The sequence below is a fragment of the Bufo gargarizans genome, chromosome 4 (genome assembly GCF_014858855.1).
Source record: "Bufo gargarizans isolate SCDJY-AF-19 chromosome 4, ASM1485885v1, whole genome shotgun sequence".
Taxonomy (NCBI): domain Eukaryota; kingdom Metazoa; phylum Chordata; class Amphibia; order Anura; family Bufonidae; genus Bufo; species Bufo gargarizans.
Window position 1 is genome coordinate 138,773,207 of NC_058083.1, and position 27,543 is coordinate 138,800,749.

General features: G+C 43.1%; 1 protein-coding gene across 1 annotated transcript in view; it reads right to left on the reverse strand.

Moving 5' to 3' along the window:
• Positions 1-9,245, reverse strand: part of PLS1 (plastin 1) — an 89,724-nt gene extending 80,479 nt beyond the window's left edge. The window contains exon 1 of the mRNA XM_044291033.1: positions 9,176-9,245. Coding sequence (XP_044146968.1) covers positions 9,176-9,245 — 70 coding nt within the window. The remainder of the gene's footprint in view (positions 1-9,175) is intronic.
• Between the last annotated feature and the right edge of the window lie 18,298 nt (positions 9,246-27,543).

The window sequence follows — 27,543 nt, forward strand, 5'->3', positions numbered from 1 at the left end:
CGGGGTTTGCGGCAGGGAGAACGCTCTGCGGAGACCTATTGCTCTGAATTTAGGAGATGGGCTACGGCTACAGAGTGGAACGATTCTGCTCTCCGTAGCCAATTCTGCCAGGGTCTCTCTGAGAGACTGCAGAACGCATTGGCTTTTCATGAAAATCCTGAGTCATTGGAAGCCGCTTTGTCCCTTGCTGTACGTCTAGATAGACGCCTGAGGGAGAGATCTAGGGGTCCCCACCTTCAGGACGTACTGTCCAATAAGGGTACTGCTTCCTTTGACACTTATGGTGGAGAGACACGGGTGGTTGTGCCTTGTGATGAGCCTATGCAGTTAGGAGAAGCTACTCCTGGAACTACTGGCAAAAGCTTGGATCATGTGAAAGGAGTCTGCTTTTGTTGTGGCAAGAAGGGACATTTTGTGAATATTTGTCCGTACTTGCAACATCAAGGTGTAAACAAAAAGAAAAAAAAGTTTAATCCCGAAATTACTATTGGTAGTGTGGGTGGGGAGCAAGAAAACCTACTTTAGTCTTTTACTGGTAGTACCAATTTTCTCCTGTCTGCTGAGGTGGCGCTAGAGTCCAAAACTGTGAAAATCAAAGCATTTATCTACAGTGGGGCAGGAGTTAAAATGATTGATGGACACTTTATACACATTCACGGGTTGCCTACTAATGCATTAGAGAATAGTATTTCTGTCTTTGCAATTGACTCAGCACCTCTCACCCAAAAATGCCTGTTGCAGGTAGTGAATGACATTCATTTAAGAGTGGGTGATTTGCATCAGGAATCTATCTCCTGTTATGTGTTGGAGGGTCTGCCTGCTCCGTTGGTGTTGGGCTTACCATGGTTAAGCAAACATAACCCTAACATCGATTGGCAAGCGAGACAGATTCTCGATTGGAGTGATCTTTGCATGGACAACTGTCTTAATGTATCATTCTCTATGGTTACCACTAAAACTGTACCGTCGTTCATTTCTGAATTTTCTGATGTGTTTTCTGAGAGTGGTAATCAGGAGTTGCCTCCGCACCGGGAGTATGACTGTCCCGTCAATCTTATTCCCGGAGCTAAATTGGCCAAATCTCGGTTGTATAATCTTTCGGTACCCGAAAGAAAGGCTATGCAAGAGTATATCAACGAGAGTTTGGCAAAGGGACATATTAGACCATCCAAGTCCCCAGTGGCTGCTAGATTTTTCTTTGTATAGAAAAAGGATGGTACCCTGAGACCATGTCTGGACTTCCGTGAGCTCCGTGAAACTGGAAGGGGGAACTGGAGTTGACGGTGGGGCACAGGAACCATTCAGAAACATAGGCTGAAGACCACTAGGCCTGAGGCCTATAAAGCAGTGGAACAGTGCAGGATGTTCGTGACTAGGGATGAGCGAATCATTTCGCATAAAACTTTGTTAGAATAATGTACAGAGTGAGCGCTCCATACAGTATTAGAATGTATTGGCTCCTATGAGCCGAAGTTATTACTTTTCGAAGTCTCGCGGGACTTCGGGTAATAACTTTAGAAATTAATTTCTACTGTAAAAAAACTTTTACCGAACTCGGGTTTAGTTTCAAGGTACCAAGGGTGTTAAATGGTTTTTAACAGTAGAAATGAATTTCTGACGTTATTACCCGAAGTCCCGCAAGACTTCGCAAAGTAATATGGAGTGTACGGAATGCTTGTTCTGTATAGTATTCTAACAAAGTTTTATGCAAATCGGCTTCAGATGTTTCCTTCGAAGTTGATTCGCTCATCCCTAATCAAGACCTCCTGTTCCGGGTCACAGGCAGTGTGATGTCATCATGACCGCCTGCACTGGGATGCAGGCAGCGAGGGCCGCAGTCTGGAAGAGAAGTGAGGTGAGTATTTTTGGGGGCGTTTTTGTTTGTGGGCACTACTGGGGGCATTATGGGGGTGGAAGGGGTCACTACTAGGAGACATTATATGTAAAGAAGGCACTAGTGAGGGCATTATATGTGAAGTGGAAACTACTGGGGGCATTATATATAAAGAGGGCACTACTCAGGGCATTATATGTAAAGAGAGCACTACTGAGGGCAGTATGTATAGATGGCACTATTGGGGGGCATTATATGTACAGTGGGCACTACTGGGGATATTATATGTACAGAGGGCACTACAGAGGAGTATTATATCTACTGAGGCCTAAATGGAAATTACTACTGAATGGGACCAGGAGGGGACTAAATCGGGATGATTACTGAGTGGAGGCATAAAAGGAGGCATCATCACTAAATAGGCATGTTCTGTGTGTCCAATTATGCAGAAACAAGTGGTGGTCAGGATACGTCCTTATTGTGATCTGTGCAGGACTGAGGAAAAAAAGGAAAGAGAACGACTTCAGTGAGAGGAGCCATCATCTGTAAGTCACTGAGTGGGGGCCTAAATGGGATTATTAATTAATGGGAGCTAAATATGTATGGTCACGGTGGAGCGGTATTATTTGGTCTTGGTATACTGTAGGGCCTGGCTATGTATCCATAAGTTAGAGGGCACAATACTTGGTTTGCCCCGAGTGCTGGCAACCCATGCTACGCTGCTGGGCATGATGCAGGAATGCATCTATAGATAGCTGTAACTATGTGAAATAATCATTAAAGGGAACCTGTCATCTCTAATTGACCTATTAAACTCAGCCCTAAGAATTAATAAATGTGTTTCCACAGTCATATATATCTTATCCAGACTCCAATCTGCAGCCTTTTTGACCATCTAATCATCTTTTTTAAATTTCCTGACATATATGCTAATGTACCCAAAAGAGTCATATTTTACCTCTCACAGACAACAGGAGTCATATCTTTCCAGAGTCATCTTCTTCATCTCCGCCTTTAGAAACGCCCACAGCCATGTAATCCCGCGCAATCGCATTACTCTGCATACTGAAAACGAGGTTGTGCTGGTTTTGGAGCGCAACCACGTCATATACGTCAAGGCCAAAGTAATTGCACAGTCTCAAATTCCTTCCGGACTCCCCATGCCCAATAGTAGTCAGTGGATCAATATGAGGTAGGAACTCTAGTGCTGGATCTACTATGGCTGGGGGACAGGATTGTTCAGAACTTTCTAGGACGTTGTGGCGTGAGGGGAAGGATACATAAAAGAAGCTATTTTATTGGTGGAAGGAAAAGAGAGGAGAGAGCATGCGCGAGATTTAAGAAGAAAGAACGAGATCTACTGAAGATTCTATGAATAGGGGGAATAGGCTATGACTTTCTGATGAAATCGAAAGCATTATACTAATGAGGATTACGGGGGGGAAAGCGTTCTGGGGGCCAAATATTAGGAACGGGGGGTGCTGATAAAATTATGGACGCATCGTTTTAAAGAGTATTAGAAGAAAAGTTTGGAGGTGCCTTTACTATTATATGTATAACATGGTGACAGGTTCCCTTTAACAGATTTATTTTTATTTTTTACTCAGCTACATAGCAGAGCTTTACAGACATTATCATTGCTTTCTGTCTCCAGAGGAACTCACAATCTAGATTCCCTATCAGTATGTCTTTGGAGTGGGAGGAAACCGGAGAACCCGGAGGAGACCCACGCATATACAGGAGAACATACAGTGCTGCCTATAATTATTTATACCCCTGGCAAATTTTGACTTAAAGTTACTTTTATTCAACCAGCAAGTCATTTTTTGACGGGAAATGACATGGGTGTCTCCTAAAAGATAATAGGACGATGTATAAGAGGCATTATTGTGGGAAAAAAAAACATTTCTCAGCTTTTATTTACATTTGAGCAAAAAGTGTCCAGTCCAAAATTATTCATACCCTTCTCAATAATCAATAGAAAAGCCTTTATTGGCTATTACAGCAATCAAATGCTTCCTATAATTGCAGACCAGCTTTTTGCATGTCTCCACAGGTATTTTTGCCCATTCATCTTTAGTAATGAGCTCCAAATCTTTCAGGTTGTAGGTCTTCTTGCCATCACCCTGATCTTTAGCTCCCTCCACAGATTCTCAATTGGATTCAAGTCTCGACTCTGGCTGGGCCACTCCAAAACGTTAATGTTGTTGTCTGCTAACCATTTCTTCACCACTTTTGCTGTGTGTTTTGGGTCATTGTCATGCTGAAATGTCCACTGGTGCCCAAGGCCAAGTTTCTCTGCAAGACTGCCTGATGTTGTCGTTGAGAATCCTCATGTATTGCTCTTTTTTTTATGGTGCCGTTTACTGTGATTAGGTTCCCTGGTCCATTGGCTGAAAAACACCCCCTAGTCTAGACATATGAAGAATACGGGAGATTGTTGTCACATGTACCACACAGCCAGTACTTTCCAGATATTCCTGCAGCTCCTTTAATGTTTCTGTAGGCCTCTTGGTAGCCTCCCAGACCAGTTTTCTTTCATCTTTTCATCAATTTTGTAGGGACGTCCAGTTCTTGCTAATGTCACTGTTGTGCCATATTTTCTCATGCCTCAGAAATTCTTTTGTACCCTTCTCCTGACTGACACCTTTTAACAATGAGATCCCTCTGATGCTTTGGAAGCTCTCTGTGAAATTTCAGGAAAGACCAACTAGAGCAGCTGAACTTTATTTGGGGTTAATCAGAGGCACTTTAAATGATGGCAGGTGTGTGCTGACTCCTATTTAACATGATTTTGAATGTGATTGCTTAATTCTGAACACAGCTACATCCCCAGTTATAAGAGGGTTTTCTTCCCTCCACCTAAAATATTTCAGTTTGTTTTTCAATTGAGTTGTACAGTTTATAGGTCACATTAAAGGTGGAAAAAGTTCTGAAATGATTTATCTTTGTCTCATTTTTTTTTTACAGACATTTTAACAGGGGTGTGTAGACTTTTTATATCCACTGTATGTATCTCCCAGAATGGTGCAGGAAACATATTAAGGAGATACATATTATGGCTTGCTGTGGACGCTTCTAAAGGAGCCCCGAGCCTGCATGACTTTATTGTGGATGACAAGAACTGATTACTTGTCCCGGCTGAACTGAACTGTAAGTTGGCTGGAACAAGCAATAAACTGTATTGAAGCGACTTTGTTGTGTCCCTGCCTGTCTTTAAAACTGGTCATAGGAGACCACGGTATTACAATATATTAACATATGTATATTAGGCCTCCTCTATGCTAGATAAGCTCGTCTTGTTAAAGTTTAAACTCCTTCAGCTTCTCAGGATAATCTGGGTGGAGGTGCTCTAAATTACATTTATTGTATGTTGCATCTAACCACCTTGGAGATGAGTCCTGCCTTTATTTGGAGTTCACTAGGAGACAGATGTAAAGTCAATAGCTACAAGGGTCCACCCAGCCATCCCTTGAGTGGAAATTGTGGGATATATTACAGCAGCCATATAACCTTTGATATTATTACTAGGAGATAGCTCTGAGGTCTATAATACATTTACTAGGTTTCCATAGCCAGTTCACCCAGCGAGAGCCTCTACTGAGATTACACTTTGCACAAACGCTGGCTACAAGTCATTATTTCTTAAGGATCCTGTACAGTATATAGCCACATTATGAACTTCTTATAGTGGTGCTCCTTCTAAACAGAGCCTTCTAGCATAGACATTTAGGAGGTCATTTATCAAGGGTCTTTATATCTCCTGAGCTGCATGAATATGCACTTAATTTATGGCGAAGAGCATCCTCTGGTAGTCTATGTAGCTAGATTTCAGTCTACACCAGCTAGCGTAGATTTCAGTCATCATTTACCTCAGAAAGCTGGCATAAATGATAATAAATGGGCTGGGACCAATGGCCTTGCCCACATCCCTCCTTCTCCTAACACTTTACACAGGCTGCCTGCAGGCGATTATCAGAAACGAGCTCCTTGTTCCTGATACCTGATAATGATCTTCAGCGGAGGTGAGAGGTGCATTTACATGCAGCTATCATCTCTGCTATATGGGAACACTGTGTACTGATTCATTGTTTCTGGGCAGCAGATCCCTGTTTTCACACAACAATCTTCTACCCAGAAATGATGATTTCAGTTTCTGTAACAACAATGCTTTCACCCAATGAGCAAGCCTTTGTTTTTACAGAGGACATGTGCAGACGTTATGGATATACAGGTCCTTCTCAAAAAATTAGCATATTGTGATAAAGTTCATTATTTTCTGTAATGTACTGATAAACATTAGACTTTCATATATTTTAGATTCATTACACACCAACTGAAGTAGTTCAAGCCTTTTATTGTTTTAATATTGATGATTTTGGCATACAGCTCATGAAAACCCAAAATTCCTATCTAAAAAAATTAGCATATCATGAAAAGGTTCTCTAAACAAGCTATTAACCTAATCATCTGAATCAACTAATTAACTCTAAACACCTGCAAAAGATTCCTGAGGCTTTTAAAAACTCCCAGCCTGGTTCATTACTCAAAATCGCAATCATGGGTAACACTGCCGACCTGACTGCTGTCCAGAAGGCCATCATTGTCACACTCAGGCAAGAGGGTAAGACACAGAAAGAAATTTCTGAACGAATAGGCTGTTCCCAGAGTGCTGTATCAAGGCACCTCAGTGGGAAGTCTGTGGGAAGGAAAAAGTGTGGCAGAAAATGCTGCACAACGAGAAGAGGTGACCGGACCCTGAGGAAGATTGTGGAGAAGGACCGATTCCAGATCTTGGGGGACCTGCGGAAGCAGTGGACTGAGTCTGGAGTAGAAACATCCAGAGCCACCGTGTACAGGCGTGTGCAGGAAATGGGCTACAGGTGCCGCATTCCCCAGGTCAAGCCACTTTTGAACCAGAAACAGCGGCAGAAGCGCCTGACCTGGGCTACAGAGAAGCGGCACTGGACTGTTGCTCAGTGGTCCAAAGTACTTTTTTTCGAATGAAAGCAAATTTTGCATGTCATTCGGAAATCAAGGTGCCAGAGTCTGGACGAAGACTGGGGAGAGGGAAATGCCAAAATGCCTGACGTCCAGTGTCAAGTACCCACAGTCAGTGATGGTCTGGGGTGCCATGTCAGCTGCTGGTGTTGGTCCACTGTGTTTTATCAAGGGCAGGGTCAATGCAGCTAGCTATCAGGAGATTTTGGAGCACTTCATGCTTCCATCTGCTGAAAAGCTTTATGGAGATGAAGATTTCATTTTTCAGCACGACCTGGCACCTGCTCACAGTGCCAAAACCACTGGTAAATGGTTTACTGACCATGGTATTACTGTGCTCAATTGGCCTGCCAACTCTCCTGACCTGAACCCCATAGAGAATCTGTGGGACATTGGGAAGAGAAAGTTGAGAGACGCAAGACCCAACACTCTGGATGAGCTTAAAGCCGCTATCGAAGCATCCTGGACCTCCATAACACCTCAGCAGTGCCACAGGCTGATTGCCTCCATGCCACGCCGCATTGAAGCAGTCATTTCTGCAAAAGGATTCCCGACCAAGTATTGAGTGCATAACTGAACATAATTATTTGAAGGTTGACTTTTTTTGTATTAAAAACACTTTTCTTTTATTGGTTGGATGAAATATGCTAATTTTTTTAGATAGGAAATTTGGGTTTTCATGAGCTGTATGCTAAAATCATCAATATTAAAACAATAAAAGGCTTGACCTAATTCAGTTGGTGTGTAATGAATCTAAAATATATGAAAGTCTAATGTTTATCAGTACATTACAGAAAATAATGAACTTTATCACAATATGCAAATTTTTTGAGAAGGACCTGTATTTTCCACTGTAAAAATGCCTGAAATCCACAGAAAATAAAAGTTAATGGGGTTGGTCACTTTATGGTTACTGTTGACCAATATCTATGTAACATGACTATATGACACTAATATAGCCTTTGATATTCTGTTCTGTTTGCTATATTTCATAAACCTTGCACTCTTGTTAGGCAAACCTTCTGTGATGTCCACTTATAGGTCCTGTCCATAAAATGGCTGCTGATGGAGGGTCATGTGACCAGACATCACTCAGACGTCTCCATTTAAACACACTGCACATGCACTAAGCTCCCAACAGTAAAGAGCAGATGACAGGTACATTTGAATGGAGGAGACATCACATGGAGTTGACTTGCCTGGTCACATGACCCTCTATCAGCAGCCATTTTATGGACAAGACCTCTGTGTGGAAAGCACAAAAGACTTGGCAAACAAAGCGGTATACCTTATGATCTATAGAAATGGTGCAGGATTTCAACAAAGTATATATTAGTAAGTTTTATATAGACACCCTACAAGCACATTGGTAAACAGTAACCACTACCGTTTTATTGGGAAGCTAGATTTCATCCTTTTGTTTTGAATCTGCACAAAGCATGGTGTGTTCCAGGCACTTCCGTGTTTCCTAGACGGTGGGCAGGAGAGAGCTGTTATACTACTTTGGACAGTAACCACTACGTTCTGGGAGTTTTGAACATTCTTAAGGCAAATGAAAAAGTACTGTGACAGCTGCTATGGTGACTTCACCTGTTAACTAGTCTTCCTACAACAGATATAACCAGAACCAGCAGAATTTTTAATAACTTAGTTGAAGCACTTGACTTCCATACAGTATAGTCTTAGTGTGATAAACTACACAACAGAAGTAAAGGAAACACTGACCTATCAAACATACACTAAATAGGTAAAATGCACATTTGAAGGGAATCTGTAATTAACTTTATGCTGCCCATACTAACAGCAGCATAAAGTAGATACAGCTGAGTTGATTTCAGCAGTCTGACATTTATTAGTTAAAAGTAAGTGATTGCTGAGAACCAACATCACAATCATTGTAGACTGGGCCTGGAAAAGAGTCACGGCCATTCATGAATTCCTGCTCTCCCGCCCACCTGCTGATGACTGACAGTCTTCTACCTAGTTTTCTCCCTTTCTGTCTAGTAGAGAACTGCCAATCATCAGCAGATGGGCGGAGAGCAGGAGATTAGGAATAACCATGACTCTTCTCAGGTAGATTTGACCCTTTTCAAGGCCTGGGCTGCAATGGTTATGATGCTGGTTCTCGGCAACCACTTACTTTTAGATCATCAGTGACACACCACTGAAATCAGCATTTCTGTCACTACTTTATGCTGTCCTCAGTGAGGTCACTATATAGTTGATGACAGGTTCCCTTTAAGCTTGATCACTCAACAGAAACATGCCAAAATACAACACCAGCTCAGGAGTCATGAGAAATCTGGGATTTATATCATGTCAACATCATTTTTTACTTACCAACTTTATCAAATGCTTCCTTGAGTTCTTCAAGTTCCTCTCTGGATATTGTGATTGTATTGTTAGCCATGTCAGTCAGGTGGAGATCTCAAGAGGTTATTCTTGGGACCTAACAATGAAGAAGGGAGGAATGTGACATCTTCATACCTTTCTGTTAGAGTTACCAGTGACTATGGATACTACACAATGACTATAGATGGGTCAGTTATGCTCATAATGCTTGCCTGCCTTTTAAACAATGACTGGGCAAGCATGAATAGCGTTCACACCCTACAACTGATAATAGGATCACATAAATGCCCCAATAACCTAAAGTACAAAGCTTATGGTATGGAAGCTTATAAAAGTGCTGCTAATAGTACTCACAGACATTCACAGATATATACAGTATGTACATGTTTCTGGTGGATATCAGAACTAGAGATATGTGAGATAAAATAGTATGGTCATGGAAGCAGATATTTTTCTGGACTGTGAGTAAATTCAGACAATTGCATGCAGCTATGGCCTCGTGCACCGTGTCTGTTTTGTGGTCTTTGTGCATGCCACATTTTGTTGCAGATCCATTGACATCAATGGATCCGTGGTCTGCACTGTGCGGATAAGTATAGGACATGTTCTATTGTTCGCGGAACAAACATATGGATGTAGAAAGCACATGGAAGTTCTGGCATCCTGGGCAAATGCTGCCTGCCAGGGGAAGCCGTGGCCAGCCAGACATTTTCTCTTTGCTGGGCACTGCAGCGAAAATGTAGTATTATATGGCGGCCATAGAGATGAATGGCCAACAATGTAATATGTGGGCAGCTTGAATCACAAATGTGGTTCCCGAGTAGAGGACATTCTATTATGGCATCATTACACCCTATGCCATCACTTATTGATCAGTAGGGGTCTGTCCTCTGGTACTCAGATGTAGTCATGTGACCCCTTTACTGTTTTTCCTGCAAAGTGGTATCCTGGTCGTCGGCTGTGTAAGAACTGCAGTCAGTGGAGTACCTTTCATGGAGGCAGACCTTGCAACTGCTATAGGAGATGTGGTAGAAGGGGGCTTTCTGAACTCGTGTAGCCACCACTTGGGGAGCTCACTGCATAGAGATTTATACAGCTTCTAATGAATTCTATGCTAGTTGTATAAATTCATATGTACTGAGCCCTCTCTAGTGGTGGCTGCAGGCAGCCAAGGCTTTATCATTTACAATGGCAAGTTTAATCAGTGTATTTATGTTGTTTCATGGCATAAATACATTGAAAAATATAAGCATTGAGCTGAATACCATGCTTCTTCTAATATGTGAGACACTTGCACTTAAACATAAACTGGCACTTTTCAATACTGACAAGCAAATGTTTGAACAAACTGGAAATGTACTTTATAGGCATGATAAGACAGTGTATAAATGTATACAATATAATAGTAGCCTTATACAAAAGCTGTAATAGGTTCACCTCTGCATTAGGAATGCTGTGACTGATCTGTCACATAATGGAAAATAATAGTGTACGATTGACCCTGTTAACTCATATTGGGTTCTGTCATGGTGTTTGACATTTTACAAGAGAAAATAGTGCAGCATTGCAAGTTTTTCCAGCCAATTTGACAAAATATGCGATGGAGGCTCCTAATGGAAACTTTGAACCTAGCCCGGATAAACATATAATCTCTTGTCTGTCAGATACCTCCTTTGCAAACTCTTCTGCACTGACTGACCCTATACAACAGTAACAGAGTACAAGGTTATAATGCAACTCGATTGATAAAGGATCTGAAGAACCTCCTAATTATCTTCATTCAGCCTTGAGAAGAAGCAATTATGAGGGGGAGCATGATCAAAATACACTGCCTGTCCAAAAAAAAAGTCGCCACCAAAAATATTTTGTTGGACCGCCTTTAGCTTTGATTACGGCAAGCATTCGCTGTGGCATTGTTTCAATAAGCTTCTGCAATGTCACAAGATTTATTTCCATTCAGTGTTGCATTATTTTTTTCACCAAGATCTTGCATTGATGATGGTAGAGTCTGACTACTGCGCAAAACCTTCTCCAGCACATCCCAAAGATTCGGAATGGAGTTAAGGTCTGGACAATGTGGTAGCCAATCCATGTGTGAAAATGATGTCTCATGCTTCCTGAACGATTCTTTCACAATTTGAGCCCGATGAATCCTAGCATTGTCATCTTGGAATATGGCCGTGCCATCAGGGAAGAAAAAATCCATTGATGGAATAACCTGGTCATTCAGTATGTTCAGGTAGTCAGCTGACCTCATTCTTGAAGCACATACTGTTGCTGAACCTAGACCTGACCAACTGCAGCAACCCCAGATCATAGCACTGCCCCCGAAGACTTGTACAGTAGGCACTAGGCATGATGGGTGCATCACTTCATCTGCCTCTCTTCTTACCCTGATGCGCCCATCACTCTGGAACAGAGAAAAAATCTGGATTCATCAGACCACATGACCTTCTTCATTGCTCCAGAGTTCAATCTTTATGCTTCCTAGCAAATTTAAGCCTTTTTGTCTGGTTTGCCTCACTGATTAGTGGTTTCTTACGGCTACACAGCTGTTCAGTCCCAATCCTTTGAGTTCCCTTTGCCTTGTGCGTGTGGAAATGCTCTTACTTTCACTATTAAACATAGCCCTGAGTTCTACTGTTTTTCTTTGATTTGATTTCACCTATACGTTTAAGTGATCGCCAATCACGATCATTCAGGATTTTTTTCCCCGCCATATTTCTTTCTCGAATACGATGGGTCCCCACTATCCTTCCAGTTTTTAATAATGCGTTGGACAGTTCTTAACCCAATTTTAGTAGTTTCTGCAATCTCCTTAGATGTTTTCTCTACTTGATGCATGCCAATGATTTGACCCGTCTCAAACAGACAAACATGATTTTCACGACCACGAGATGTGTCTTTCGACATTGTTTAAGAAATGAGAAGCAACTCATTGCACCAGTTGGGGTTAAATAATTTGTTGCCAGCTGAAAGATAATCGCCCATGCAGTAATTATCCAATAGGAGGCTCATAACTTTTTTTTTTTTTTAACAGGCAGTGTATATAAATGGGTGCATAGAAGAAAACACAGCGAAAAGCTATTCATTTCAAGGTAACCTCGAAAGACATGTCAGGATTAGCAAAATCGTTGGATATGCATAGCATACGCAGGGGGTCTGTCCTCTGGTACTCCGATGTAGTCATGTGACCTCTTAATTAAAGGGTTTGTCCCACGAAAAAGTCTACAGTTTTCAAACCAGCACCTGGATCTGAATACTTTTGTAATTGCATGTAATTAAAAACTTATTAAAGCCACTGAGTTATTCACTTAAATCCACCTGTATAGCGCCACCTGCTGTTTGCTCCTTGGCCATCCGATCTAATTTCTCTGTTTGTTCTGCTCACTGAGGTGGAAGCACATGCTCAGTTCCTTCAACTGCCACCCATTTAGGAGTCAGGGCCTGGGCACACTGGGCTCACTACGATCATACAGTGTTCTATCAGTAACGACTTTAGTCAGCTCCAAAAGAGGTTGTCTTCTGCTACAGCTTTGGGGCCAATTAATAAGCCAGAGTCTGAGCCCACTAGGCCCATCACGATCATATAGTGCACAGGAGGTCAGTCTGACAATAAAAAGACAAATCGTCTATCATTAATAGCAAAACAATACAACAATAGGAACATCACAAAAATACACTGAGATCATTACGGTCATTCAGTCCGAGTTTACCTAGGGCATTCGCACGCAGAATCAACCCGGCTTCTTCTCTCAGTAGCAATAACCTATGCCTATCTCCTCCTGCAGGGGGATTGGGAACTAGTTCAATGCCAACAAACTCAAGAGTTCTACAATTACCATTGTGTGTCTCCCTTATATGTTTCATAAATCTATGGCAGCCCTTACCTGATTGTATGGAATTCATATGTTCTCTAATCCTCTCAAAGAGGCATCTAATGGTCTTACCTGTGGTTCAGTAGTACTCTTTTCGGGTATGCTTAGTCCTATAATTTCTGTATCTTCCAAGCCCTTAAACAGGTAGCTAATCTGTCTTCTATAATTTATGGTGAGGCTGCCTGTAGCTAGATTGTCCTCCACCATGTGCAAAGGTGCCCATTAAGCCTTAGGTAGTGACTGTTATCACCGATGTCTCTCTGCTTGGATTTCTTCCAGGGACGCAACTCTATCCTCTGGTTGTAAGATGAATGGAACTAAGAGGACCACAGGAGGAAAACGCTCTCCTGCTCCTCATACCTTGGCACTACCACATAGATGCTTCTGACTTCAGCCACTACTCTGTGTTGTGTAGTCTTAGCTTAAAGAGGACCTTTCACTTGTATAAACTATGTGAACTGAGTATGCTGCCATATAGAGCGGCGCCCGGGGATCTCACTGCACTTACTATTATCCCCGGGCGCCGCTCCGTTCTCCCGTTATAGGCTCCGGTACTTTTGCTCCTTAAGTTTTATAGTAGGCGGGTCTTCCCTTGTCCTGTGGGCGTCTCCTTCTCCTAGGCTGCAGCGCTGGCCAATCGCAGCGCACAGCTCAAGCCTGGGAGAAAAAAACCTCCCAGGCTGTGAGCTGTGCGCTGCGATTGGCCAGCGCTGCAGCTTAGGAGAAGGAGACGCCCACAGGACAAGGGAAGACCCGCCTACTATAACTTAAGGAGCAAAGGTACCGGAGCCTATAACGGGAGAACGGAGGGGTGCCCGGGGATAATAGTAAGTGCAGTGAGATCCCCGGGCGCCGCTCTATATGGCAGCATACTCAGTTCACACTAGGCCTGACTAGAGTATTTATATAGACTAAGTGCTATCCCCCTCTAGTGGTGGGATGTATAAAACACACTTAACCAGCCTATGAACAGGGATACAACAGGTGATTTAATGCAACACAGTAATGCAGTTTTTCCAGTAATTTTGCAGTCCCCACGTGTCCTGAGTGGGACGCTGCACTTCTTCTACTTAATACATATTGTTATTGTAGCGGAGCATTAGTGCAACATAGGCTTTCTCTGCCGGTATTCGAAGGGTTACTTCAGGATTAGGGTATTAGCACAGGAAGCACAGCATCAGTAGTAAATAAAACCATCCACGAATATCCCATCAATCTTCCCAATAACTGGACAACACACAGTATCAGGAGCAGGACACTGTTTAATGCCACATACCCTACTTTTATGCAAGGGAGACACCTACAGAAAATTATCCATTCTTCAATCACAGACTGGTTACAGCCCACACATCCTTTCCCCTCAGCCTGAGAAGTAATTCAATCAACAGCCTAGTTGAGACATACATTGTTGCCATTGTGTTCCTACAGCACAACCAGACAAATGCTCAGCAGGTTACTGATTACTTTTTGTCTTACAAGTAATGAACCATAGGGAATTAAACATAACATTGCAAATCCAATCAACAGTCCAGTTGAAACATCTATTGTAGCCAAACGCAATCTGCTACACTGCTCCTCCTTACCCACAAGCCGGCATACACAGTCTGATCCATCACAGATCGGCTTGGGGATGTCCGGGGTTGCTCACAGATTATTTTTCAAAGTCAGTATGTCTAGACAACCCGTCAGCATTTCCGTTTTTGTTTTCCCGGTACTGGATGTTGAAGTCAAATGGCTGCAGCGCCAAACTCCAGCGCAGCAGCAGGGCATTGTCCCCAGCCATCCAGTTTAGCCAGACCAGCGGGTCGTGATCCGTGAGCAAAAAAAAAAGGGCTGTCCATACAAGTAGGGTTGTAACTTTTTCAGGGCCCACACCACAGCCAGGCACTCCTTCTTGATGGTGACGTAGCTTACGTCTCTTGGTAACAGCTTCCGACTTATGTAAGCCACGGGATGTTCTTCGCCCTTGTCCCCGACTTGGCTCAGTACTGCCCCTAATCCAAACATAGAAGTGTCTGTGTGTACAAGAAAGCATTTGGTTGGATTGGGAGCTGCAAGACAGGGGCATTTATAAGTGCATTTTTTAATTGTTGGAATGCCTGCTCAAACTCTGGGGTCCAGGTAACTTGGTGGGGAAGGTTTTTCCAGGTAAGATCAGTAGTGGGGTTTGGCCAGGGCGCTATAGTTGGGAACAAACTTTCTATAATACCCGGCCGTCCCTAGAAAAGCTAAAACCTGTCTTTTGGTTCTGGGGGTTGGCCACTGGGCTACAGCCTCTACTTTAGCAGGCTCCAGCTTCTGCTTCACACAGTCTACTCAATGCCCGAGGTACTGGACCTCGGCCACTCCTATGTTGCATTTGCCAGGCTTAAGTGTTAAGCCTGCTTCCCTAATCCTGTCTAGAACCGCTGGTATATGGGCCAGGTGCTCCTGCCAGGTATTGCTAAAGATGGCGATGTCATCTAAGTAGGGGCAGGTGTAGCCCTGGAACTGAATGGGGTGACAAAGCCGGACTTAGGGATGGCGTACAGGGCCAAGGGGATCTGCCAATACCCCTTACAGAGATCAATGGTAGTGAGGTATTGGCCCCTGGCCATCCGATCTAGCAGTTAGTCTATCCTCGGCATAGGGTAGGAGTCTGACACTGTCTTTTCGTTTAACCTCTGGTAGTCCACGCAGAAGCGGGTAGTACCATCCCGCTTGGGTATGAGGACTACTGGGGAGGCCCAGGGGCTGTCCGACAGCTCAATCCCCCCCAGTTGGAGCATCTCGTTGGTCTCCTTACGCATGTTACCCCGTACCGCCTTGGGGAAATGGTAGGGGGTCTGCCGCAGTGAGGGTTGACCTGGTGTCTCTACTCGGTGAGTGGCCAGAGTGTTGTAGCCGGGTGCATTAGAGAAGGTGGCTTGCTTCTCTCTTAAAAGTTTTTGTACCTCCAATACGCTCCTGTGGGCTCAACCGATCTCCTAGTTTGACCTCCTCTATGTCACTAGACAAACTTCTGTCCCCCAGGAGGTCTGGAAGGGGAAGGCTGTCAAACTCCTCAGATGTTGGTGAGCATATAGCAGTCACCTCATCGGAGCGGGAGCGCTCCTGGTAGGGCTTCATCATGTTCACATGGAGCATGCACATGGACCGATTATATAGGTGGTGTCACATCTCTGTTCCAACACTTTATAAGGGCCTTGCCAGGCAGCCTGTAGCCTATCATGTCGGACCGGTTTTAAGACAAACTTTTTGCCTGACCTGAAAGCTACGGTCCCTGGCTCCCCGATCATACCATGTGTGCTAACGAGTCCGGGCCGCCTGAAGGTTTTCCAGTACTGACCTGGTTAATTCCTCCAGTTGGTCCTGGAACTCCAGCACATATGGTACGATAGGGGTACCGTCTGTGCTATGGCCTCCCTCCCAATGTTGCTTAAGAGGTTTTGGGGACCTTGCAGCCGCCTCCCAAATAACAACTGAAACGGGGCGAACCCTGTGGATTCCTGCGGCACCTCTCGTTATGCAAAGAGGAGATGGGGACAGGAATCGCTCCCAGTCTCGGTGGGTCTCGGCGAATTTGTCACCTTGTCCCCTGATGAATCTGGGGGAACCCATCAAGACAAAACGCGCTGGACATTTTTTGAGACCTTTTTTGATATATATTTTGATTTGTTTTGTTTGATGTTTGGATTACGAAGGGTATTGACAGATATCGGGTGTTCCCTCCACCAACTTCCCTCAATAGGGTTTTTTAGGGATTGGCAATAGGACAAGGTTCCGGACGGGGCCGCTCTTGTTAGGGCGATGACTCCGTATTTAGGAGGTCATTAGAGCATAATAGACCTGGCAGGGCAAGGTAAGGACAGGATATGCACATTGTATCATCCCGCCTCCCCCGTCATCGGTATCAACCCAACCAGTCCGGTATTCATGTGCCAATTGAATTATCAGCATACCGGTAAGACTGTTCCTATTTTTGTATTTATTGTGCATTTTTGTCTTCTTTTTAGATACGATTTAAATAAAATTTAAGTTTTATTTTATTATAGCTGCCCATCTTGTGTTGCTAGTGGGAAAATTCCATAAGGGAGCGTAATACGAGTATACCACCATTTACTCGTAAGTTGTCACACATTTTGAGATTAAACAAAGGGCATCTCTTGCTCTGGAGGACCTGTTTTACACAGACAACCCATTGACTTGAAAGGGGACTGTGTGATGCTTAGAGGGAATCTTTCACCATAATCTTGAACTATTACCTGCAGTAATACATGAGTAGTATTACAGATATAGTCTAGATTGCTACTTTTTATTTTCCTACTGCCCCCTTTTCCGCCGCTGTCAGTGCTTAAAGGGGTTTTGCAGGATCACTGATGGGACCCCGATAATCAGCTGTTTGAAAAGGCACCGGTGATCCTAACTAATGTGTATACAGCGATCAGGCTGCAGGAGCGCACGTGAGTGTGGGTGGTCAGATGGGTGAAGTAGTTGTACCCATAGTTTCCTGAAGCCCCCTGGGCCAGTGCACAGTAACAGGAAGGGTTCTTTGCTTCAAGGCACACTCTGGTTCTGGGTTTCTCCTGCTTGATGGTGGTTGAAGTGCTCTTGATGTTGCTGTTTTATGGTGTAACACAGGGTTCTTGTTGTGGTGACACCAGCACCTTGCAGTGCACATATAGTGTGGTATAATGATGAGACTGGTGTTGGTATGACAAATCCACAGTACTTTACCAAGGCCAGTCAGCAGGTGATCCACACAAGCTCTATTCACATGAAATGCAGTCTTTATAGTTGAATCAAGTAGTATAAAGGTTGTATATGTCTCTCTCTCAATCAAACTGGTCAATCTCTCCTTTTCCCGGACTAAAGGGATGCACTTTCTCTATCATCAGATATATATAAGTATATGAGATCCACAGTATCCTCAGAGGAATATAGTCTCTGAACAGGAGGCCCTTCTGTCTTGGTTATGTTGTTGTTATGGTGGGCAGCTTGTAGCTTACAGTGTTTCCACCACATGCAGAGGACGCTGTAGCCAGATTAGCGGCGATTACCTTCTTTTCCAAAGGCCGCAATCCCTTTCTATCGGCTAAACCTTCTGTAGATCTTTCCCCTTCTGAGGGATGGCACATACGTTGCTTGTGAGCTGGAGGGGAATGGAATCTCCCTACAGAAGCTGCTCCTTGCTGCTCTGAGGTTTTCACTCCTCCGCAGTCAGCCATTAACTCCAGAATCTTCTTCCTAGAGAGGAATGGTGGAGCCAGCCCTGATTAGCCTCATAGGACTCCACACTCCCTATACAACCTTGTTAAATAATATGTGATATAATATTAATTGGTGTTTAATATAAAGTATGTATTACACTACACAGTGACACCATTTATAGTGATACACAAGCGTGATGAGGACATCAAGAACTATATTTGATGTCTACCATATATGACAATGTATAAGCCCATACATTAGTATAGACACACCTGTATCAAGGGTATAAATGACTGACAGGGACAGACAAGGGGTGGTCATCTTCTCACTCTCTTACTCTGTTGGGGGTTTGTGTTTGCTAGCTAGAGATGAAGACACATGGAGCCTGAAGATTCCTAACCTTCAACAATGATACTTCAAGGACATTAAGACTGTTCCTAAACTATTTCTGTAAGTAATCAATTCTTATGAAGACTGAAAATAAATTGCATTATACATTTTTTATATAACTCTTCTTGAATCCTGGTAATCAGTCGTCCAGGTTTTCTTTACTCCAAATAAGCATACACTAGATTTGGAGAGCTTTACCAAATCAGGTTGATATATTTTTGATACATAAATATTTTACATTTGGAGACATATTACAATTGGCGAGCTTCCATACCGCATATTCAAGCTTGAAGAGGAGGAAGAGTGAACTCGAAAAGAATTATCAAGCTTTAATAATTCAGAGAATCTAAGAATAATCTTCTGAAGTAGGACAACAAGTGACAGGCGTACCAAGACGTGCTGATGACAGAAGCCCAGCCTTGAATCTACTGAGGTTGTGAGTATGGAAATAATAAATTCTATTGCTGATAAGAGTAGATTACAATTTACGTATAATCTCTGCTGAAGGTGACCATAACCTTATAGATGAGGAAGGGTCAGTACAACAAGAAGACATTGCAGATCTCTGCTGAAGGTGACTTTGTGTCAGTAGACAATGACACGTCTATACACCAGCAGACATTGTACAGTCGTGGCCAAAAGTTTTGAGAATTACATAAATATTGGAAATTGGAAAAGTTGCTGCTTAAGTTTTTATAATAGAAATTGCATATACTCCAGAATGTTATGAAGAGTTATCAGATGAATTGCATAGTCCTTCTTTGCCATGAAAATTAACTTAATCCCCAAAAAAACTTTTCACTGCATTTTATTGCTGTCATTAAAGGACCTGCAGAGATAATTTCAGTAATCGTCTTGTTAACTCAGGTTAGAATGTTGACAAGCACAAGGCTGGAGATCATTATGTCAGGCTGATTGGGTTAAAATGGCCGACTTGACCTGTTAAAAGGTGGGTGATGCTTGAAATCATTGTTCTCCCATTGTTACCCATGGTGACCTGCAAAGAAACGCGTGCAGCCATCATTGCGTTGCATAAAAATGGCTTCACAGGCAAGGATATTGTGGCTACTAAGATTGCACCTCAATCAACAATTTATAGGATCATCAAGAACTTCAAGGAAAGAGGTTCAATTCTTGTTAAGAAGGCTACGGGGCGTCCAAGAAAGTCCAGCAAGCGCCAGGATCGTCTCCTAAAGAGGATTCAGCTGCAGGATCGGAGTGCCACCAGTGCAGAGCTTGCTCAGGAATGGCAGCAGACAGGTGTGAGAGCATCTGCACGCACAGTGAGGCGAAGACTTTTGGAAGATGGCCTGGTGTCAAGAAGGGCAGCAAAGAAGCCACTTCTCTCCAAAAAAAAAACATCAGGGACAGATTGATCTTCTTTAGAAAATATGGTGAATGGACTGCTGAGGACTGGGGCAAAGTCATATTCTCCGATGAAGCCTCTTTCCGATTGTTTAGGGCATCGGGAAAAAGGCTTGTCCAGAGAAGAAAAGGTGAGCGCTACCATCAGTCCTGTGTCATGCCAACAGTAAAGCATCCTGAGACCATTCATGTGTGGGGTTGCTTCTCATCCAAGGGAGTGGGCTCACTCACAATTTTGCACAAAAACACAGCCATGAATAAAGAATGGTACCAAAACACCCTCCAACAGGAACTTCTTCCAACAATCCAACAACAGTTTGGTGAAGAACAATGCATTTTCCAGCACGATGGAGCACCGTGCCATAAGGCAAAAGTGATAACTAAGTGGCTCGGGGACCAAAACGTTGACATTTTGGGTCCATGGCCTGGAAACTCCCCAGATCTTAATCCCATTGAGAACTTGTGGTCAATCCTCAAGAGGCGGGTGGACAAACAAAAACCCACTAATTCTGACACACTCCAAGAAGTGATTATGAAAGAATGGGTTGCTATCAGTCAGGAATTGGCCCAGAAGTTGATTGAGTTAATGCCCAGTCGAATTGCAGAGGTCCTGAAAAAGAAGGGCTAACACTGCAAATACTGACTCTTTGCATAAATGTCATGTAATTGTCGATAAAAGCCTTTGAAACGTATGAAGTGCGTGTAATTATATTTCACTACATCACAGAAACAACTGAAACAAAGATCTAAAAGCAGTTTAGCAGCAAACTTTGTGACTAATATTTGTGTCACTCTCAAAACATTTTGCCACGACTCTATATTAATGAGGCTAGCTTATGCTACTTTCACACTAGCGTTCGGGCGGATCCGTTCTGAACGGATCCGCCCATAATAATGCAGACGGAGGCTCCGTTCAGAACGGATCCGTCTGCATTATATTAGCTAAAAAAAGCTAAGTGTGAAAATAGCCTGGGACGGATCCGTCCAGACTTTCAATGTAAAGTCAATGGGGAACGGATCCGCTTGAAGATTGAGCCACATTGTGGCATCTTCAAACGGATCCGTCCCCATTGACTTACATTGTAAGTCTGGACGGATCCGCACGCCTCCGCACGGCCAGGCGGACACCCGAACGCTGCAAGCAGCGTTCAGCTGTCCGCCTGTCCGTGCGGAGGCGAGCGGAGCGGAGGCTGAACGCCGCCAGACTGATGCAGTCTGAGCGGATCCGCCTCCATTCAGACTGCATCAGGGCTGGACGGCTGCGTTCGGGTCCGCTCGTGAGCTCCTTCAAACGGAGCTCACGAACGGAAACCCGAACGCTAGTGTGAATATACACATACAATTAAAATTGCAGAAGCAATTAATGAAAATATGCAAAGAAATCCCCACATAAGATGCAAATCTTCAGGTGTGCAGGAATTGAGAGACTTTTTAGAGCCACGCAGACAGATTTGAATTATGAAATGAACAAAGGAATCGATTATTTAGATTGTGGCTTCCTGTGAATTTTTCTAGGAGTCTAGCAATGAAACAGGCTGATGATAATGATTCAAAGGAATGGATTTTTCATAATGATATTCAAAGATTAAAAGAGCTGATTTGGTGCACTAGATGTGACAGCATGCCCACATATAAAATTCTAAAGGAATAAAAAAAATGGCAGAAAGGAATCCACATTTGGATTTATGTCCATGTTTGAATGGACATACAAAATGGTTATTGAGAATGCCAAACTTTTACATATCATTCAGATGTTTGTAAGAAGTTACAATTTTTAGAGCAAATTTTCTGGACATTATGAGGAAGCACATGAAACAAGACTTGTCTCCGTCACACATGAGTATAAAGAGAACACAGGCAGATATAAAAATACACTACGTGCAGAATTATTAGGCAAATGAGTATTTTGACCACATCATCCTCTTTATGCATGTTGTCTTACTCCAAGCTGTATAGGCTTGAAAGCCTACTACCAATTAAGCATATTAGGTGATGTGCATCTCTGTAATGAGAAGGGGTGTGGTCTAATGGCATCAACACCCTATATCAGGTGTGCATAATTATTAGGCAACTTCCTTTCCTTTGGCAAAATGGGTCAAAAGAAGGACTTGACAGGCTCAGAAAAGTCAAAAATAGTGAGATATCTTGCAGAGGGATGCAGCACTCTTAAAATTGCAAAGCTTCTGAAGCGTGATCATCGAACAATCAAGCGTTTCATTCAAAATAGTCAACAGGGTCGCAAGAAGCGTGTGGAAAAACCAAGGCGCAAAATAACTGCCCATGAACTGAGAAAAGTCAAGCGTGCAGCTGCCAAGATGCCACTTGCCACCAGTTTGGCCATATTTCAGAGCTGCAACATCACTGGAGTGCCCAAAAGCACAAGGTGTGCAATACTCAGAGACATGGCCAAGGTAAGAAAGGCTGAAAGACGACCACCACTGAACAAGATACACAAGCTGAAACATAAAGACTGGGCCAAGAAATATCTCAAGACTGATTTTGCTAAGGTTTTATGGACTGATGAAATGAGAGTGAGTCTTGATGGGCCCATGGCTGGATTGGTAAAGGACAAAGAGCTCCAGTCCGACTCAGACGCCAGCAAGGTGGAGGTGGAGTACTGGTTTGGGCTGGTATCATCAAAGATGAACTTGTGGGGCCTTTTCGGGTTGAGGATGGAGTCAAGCTCAACTCCCAGTCCTACTGCCAGTTTCTGGAAGACACCTTCTTCAAGCAGTGGTACAGGAAGAAGTCTGCATCCTTCAAGAAAAACATGATTTTCATGCAGGACAATGCTCCATCACACGCGTCCAAATACTCCACAGCGTGGCTGGCAAGAAAGGGTATAAAAGAAGAAAATCTAATGACATGGCCTCCTTGTTCACCTGATCTGAACCCCATTGAGAACCTGTGGTCCATCATCAAATGTGAGATTTACAAGGAGGGAAAACAGTACACCTCTCTGAACAGTGTCTGGGAGGCTGTGGTTGCTGCTGCACGCAATGTTGATGGTGAACAGATCAAAACACTGACAGAATCCATGGATGGCAGGCTTTTGAGTGTCCTTGCAAAGAAAGGTGGCTATATTGGTCACTGACTTGTTTTTGTTTTGTTTTTGAATATCAGAAATGTATATTTGTGAATGTTGAGATGTTATATTGGTTTCACTGGTAAAAATAAATAATTGAAATGGGTATATATTTGTTTTTTGTTAAGTTGCCTAATAATTATGCACAGTAATAGTCACCTGCACACACAGATATCCCCCTAAAATAGCTAAAACTAAAAACTACTTCCAAAAATATTCAGCTTTGATATTAATGAGTTTTTTGGGTTCATTGAGAACATGGTTGTTGTTCAATAATAAAATTAATCCTCAAAAATACAACTTGCCTAATAATTCTGCACTCCCTGTACACAGAATCCGGCCTAGGGAGACCCAAATATCATATACAGTTGCAAGAAAAAGTATGTGAACCCTTTGGAATGATATGGATTTCTGCACAAATTGGTCATAAAATGTGATCTGATCTTCATCAGTCACAACAATAGACAATCACAGTCTGCTTAAACTAACAACACACAAAGAATTCAATGTTACCATGTTTTATTTGAACACACCATGTAAACATTCACAGTGTAGGTGGAAAAAGTGTGTGAACCCCTAGACTCATCACATCTCCAAGAGCTAATTGTAGTGAGGTGTCAGCCAACTGGAATCCAATCAATGAGATGAGATTGGAGGTGTTGGTTACAGCTGCCCTGCCCTATAAAAAACACACACCAGTTCTGGGTTTGCTTTTCACGAGAAGCATTGCCTGATGTGAATGATGCCTCGCACAAAAGAGCTCTCAGAATACCTACGATTAAGAATTGTAGACTTGCATAAAGCTGGAAAGGGTTATAAAAGTATCTCCAAAAGCCTTGCTGTTCATCAGTCCACGGTAATGCAAATTGTCTATAAATGGAGAAAGTTCAGCACTGCTGCTACTCTCTCTAGGAGTGGCCGTCCTGTAAAGACGGCCACTCCTGATCAATGAGGTGAAGAATCCTAGAGTGTCAGCTAAGTCACTGGCAAATGCTAACACCCCTGTTAGCGAATCTACGATACGTAAAACACTAGACAAGAATGGATTTCATGGGAGTATACCACAGAGGAAGCCACTGCTGTTCAAAAAAAACATTGCTGCACGTTAACAGTTTGCACAAGAGCACCTGGATGTTCCACAACAGTACTGGCAAAATATTCTGCGGACAGATAAAACCAAAGTTGTGTTGTTTGGAAGAAACGCACAACACTATGTGTGGAGAAAAAGAGGCACAGCACACCAACATCAAAATCTCATCCCAACTGTGAAGTATGGTGGTGGGGGCATCATGGTTTGGGGCTGCTTTGCTGCGTCAGGGTCTGGACGGATTGCTATCATCGAAGGAAAAATGAATTCCCAAGTTTATCAAGAGATTTTGCAGGAGAACTTAAAGCCATCTGTCCACCAGCTGAAGCTCAACAGAAGATGTGTGTTGCAACAGAACAACGACCCAAAGCATAGAAGTAAATCAACAACAGAATGGCTTAAACATAAGAAAATACGCCTACTGGAGTGGCCCAGTCAGAGTCGTGACCTCAACCCGATTGAGATGCTGTGGCATGACCTCAAGAAAGCGATTCACACCAGACATCCCAAGAGTATTGCTGAACTGAAACAGTTCTGTAAAGAGGAATTGTCAAGAATTACTCCTGAACGTTGTGCACATCTGATCTGCAACTACAGGAAACGTTTGGTTAAAGTTATTGCTGCCAAAGGAGGTTCAACCAGTTATTAAATCCAAGGGTTCACATACTTTTTCCACCTGCACTGTGAATGTTTACATGGTGTGTTCAATAAAAACATGGTAACATTTAATTCTTTGTGTTATTAATTTAAGCAGACTGTGAGTGTCTATTGTTGTGACTTAGATGAAGATCAGATCACATTTTATGACCAATTTGTACAGAAATTAATGTCATTCCAAAGGGTTCACATACTTTTTCTTGCAACTGTACATGTAAAAGAAGCAAAGATAATCTATGAGGAATGCAGAAAATTACATGTAATAATTAGACCCCATCATATGATAATGTAGAGGGAAGTCAGGTGGGCGTATATATAGATATATATATAGGTCCTTCTAAAAAAATTTGCATATGGGGGAGGGGGGGGAGGGAGGGATGAGCGGGGGGACTAGGGCGGGAATGGTTGTCTTGGGAGACCTAATAGGGTCTAAGGTGAAGAAAAAATCAGTGACCAATCTAGATGAGTAGTATGAGCAGTATTATAACATGGAATGTAAGGGGCCTAGGAGATAGGGTTAAAAGGGTAATGGTCTTTGACACTGTCTCTAAACATCTTCCTGCGATTGTAGGATTAATGGAGACACATAGTATAAAGGATAAAATAAACCAGCTACAGAAGAAGTGGGCCCGGTATCAATACCACTCATGCTTCTCTACGTACTCATCTGGAGTTAGTGTATACGTTCACTATAAAGTAGATTACCGCCCAATTGACGACGAAATAGATGACAGGGGTAGATATGTATTTCTTCATTGTCAATGGAATGGTACTGTATGTATTCTGGCTTTTGTGTATATACCCCCCCCCCATTCTCTCTAACGGTCATTCATAGATTATTGGAGTATGAAGATTCAAGAGGTAAATGCCCCATAGTAATTATGGGAGACCTAAATAATGTTATGAATGACGAGTTGGATAGATATTCTGTGACCCCAAAGGTTAAACAGACGACAGGGCGACAATCAGCGCTGTGGAAAATATCGCAGGAACTATGCTTAATAGACGTGTGGAGACATCTTTATGATGATAAGCCAGGGTTCTCCTGTTTTAGCCGGGGAAATAAAATAATGTCCAGGATAGACTTGGCATTGGTTAGCTTAGAATTAGTACACAAAATTTCCAGTATGAAGTATGAAGTGAATAGTATCTCGGACCATTCCCCTGTTTGTCTGCGGTTTAAAACAAATTTAAAACCAATAACTCGTGAGTTTCGGCTGAATCCTCACTGGCTGAATTTAATTAAGGTGGAAGATGATATCGGAGTGAATATAGATGAATTTTGGAAACATAATTTAGGGTCCACAGGCTCAGGGTACGTCTGGGATGCCTTTAAGGCATTTCTACAAGGTATCTTGATAAGTAAAATTAAGAGCCTGAAAAGGGGTTTTGTGGAACAGGAGAGAAACCTGACAGATAGGATAAAAGAAATAGAAGGGGAACTCATGACTAAGAAAAACCCTGAATTTATAAGTCAACTGGATCAGGCTAAAAGTACATTGAGGAATTACTTGAATGATAAGGCACAACAAAAGGTTTTTTTTGAGGGGGAACGATACTTCAGAGAATCTGGGAAATCGGGAAAATTGCTCTCTACACTTGTGCGGAATCAGAGGGGTGGTAATAGGATTGACGGTGTTGAGGGGAGAGATGGGGGATGGTATCCAGCCAAGGAGAGAGAGCGTGAATTTATGGAATATTATGGGAGCCTCTACTCCTCGGAGGGGGGGGGGGGCCTGAAGAAATTAGAATATTTATGGAGGGAGTCCCTATCCCCAGACTCTCGGAGGAGGAAAGGGATTGGCTGAATGGCCCTATTGAAGTTGAGGAATTACGAGATACACTGAAAACTATTCGGGGGAATACTAGCCCTGGGTTGGATGGCCTACCGTTTGAGATATATAGAAGGTATGGAGAGGCCATTCTTCCAGTGTTGGTACAGGTTCTGAACGAATCATTGGATGGTGGTGAACTCCCGCCCTCTCTCTCCGAGGCGGTAATAAGTTTGATACTCAAAAAAGGGAAGGATGGGAGAAAGGTGGAGTCGTATCGCCCCATCTCTCTCCTCAACACCGACTTTAAAATATGCGCTAAGTTGTTGGCAAATCGTTTAAGAAAAACTATTGGGAAATTAATACATCCGGATCAGACTGGGTTTGTGCCGAAACGTCAGGCGCAGACGAATATTAGACGGACTTTGTTGAATGTGCAGATGGCTGGGGAGGGTGCCCACTCCATCCTGTCGCTGGACGCCGAAAAGGCGTTTGACAGGGTGGAGTGGGCATACCTCTGGAAGATTATGCATGAGTTCAATCTGGGGGAGAAATTTATTAAATGGGTACAGCTTTTATATAATAACTCGAAAGTGAGGGTCAGGGTTAATGGAGTAATAACAGAGGCAATACCCCTGCAGAGGGGAACCCGTCAGGGGTGTCCCCTCTCACCATTATTGTTTGCTATATTTGTTGAGCCATTGGCTAGTAAGATCCGAGCAGACGGAAAGATAAGGGGATTTGGGGGAGATGGTGCACTGGATAAGATATGCCTATATGCTGATGATGTTCTGTTTTTTGTGGATGGAGGAATACCAATGGTAGAGCACCTGATGGAGGTAGTTAACCAATTTGGCCGTGTTTCTGGCTTTAAGGTGAACTGGACGAAGTCGGTGCTGCTCCCAATTGGCCATGAAATTGGGCCGGAGGAA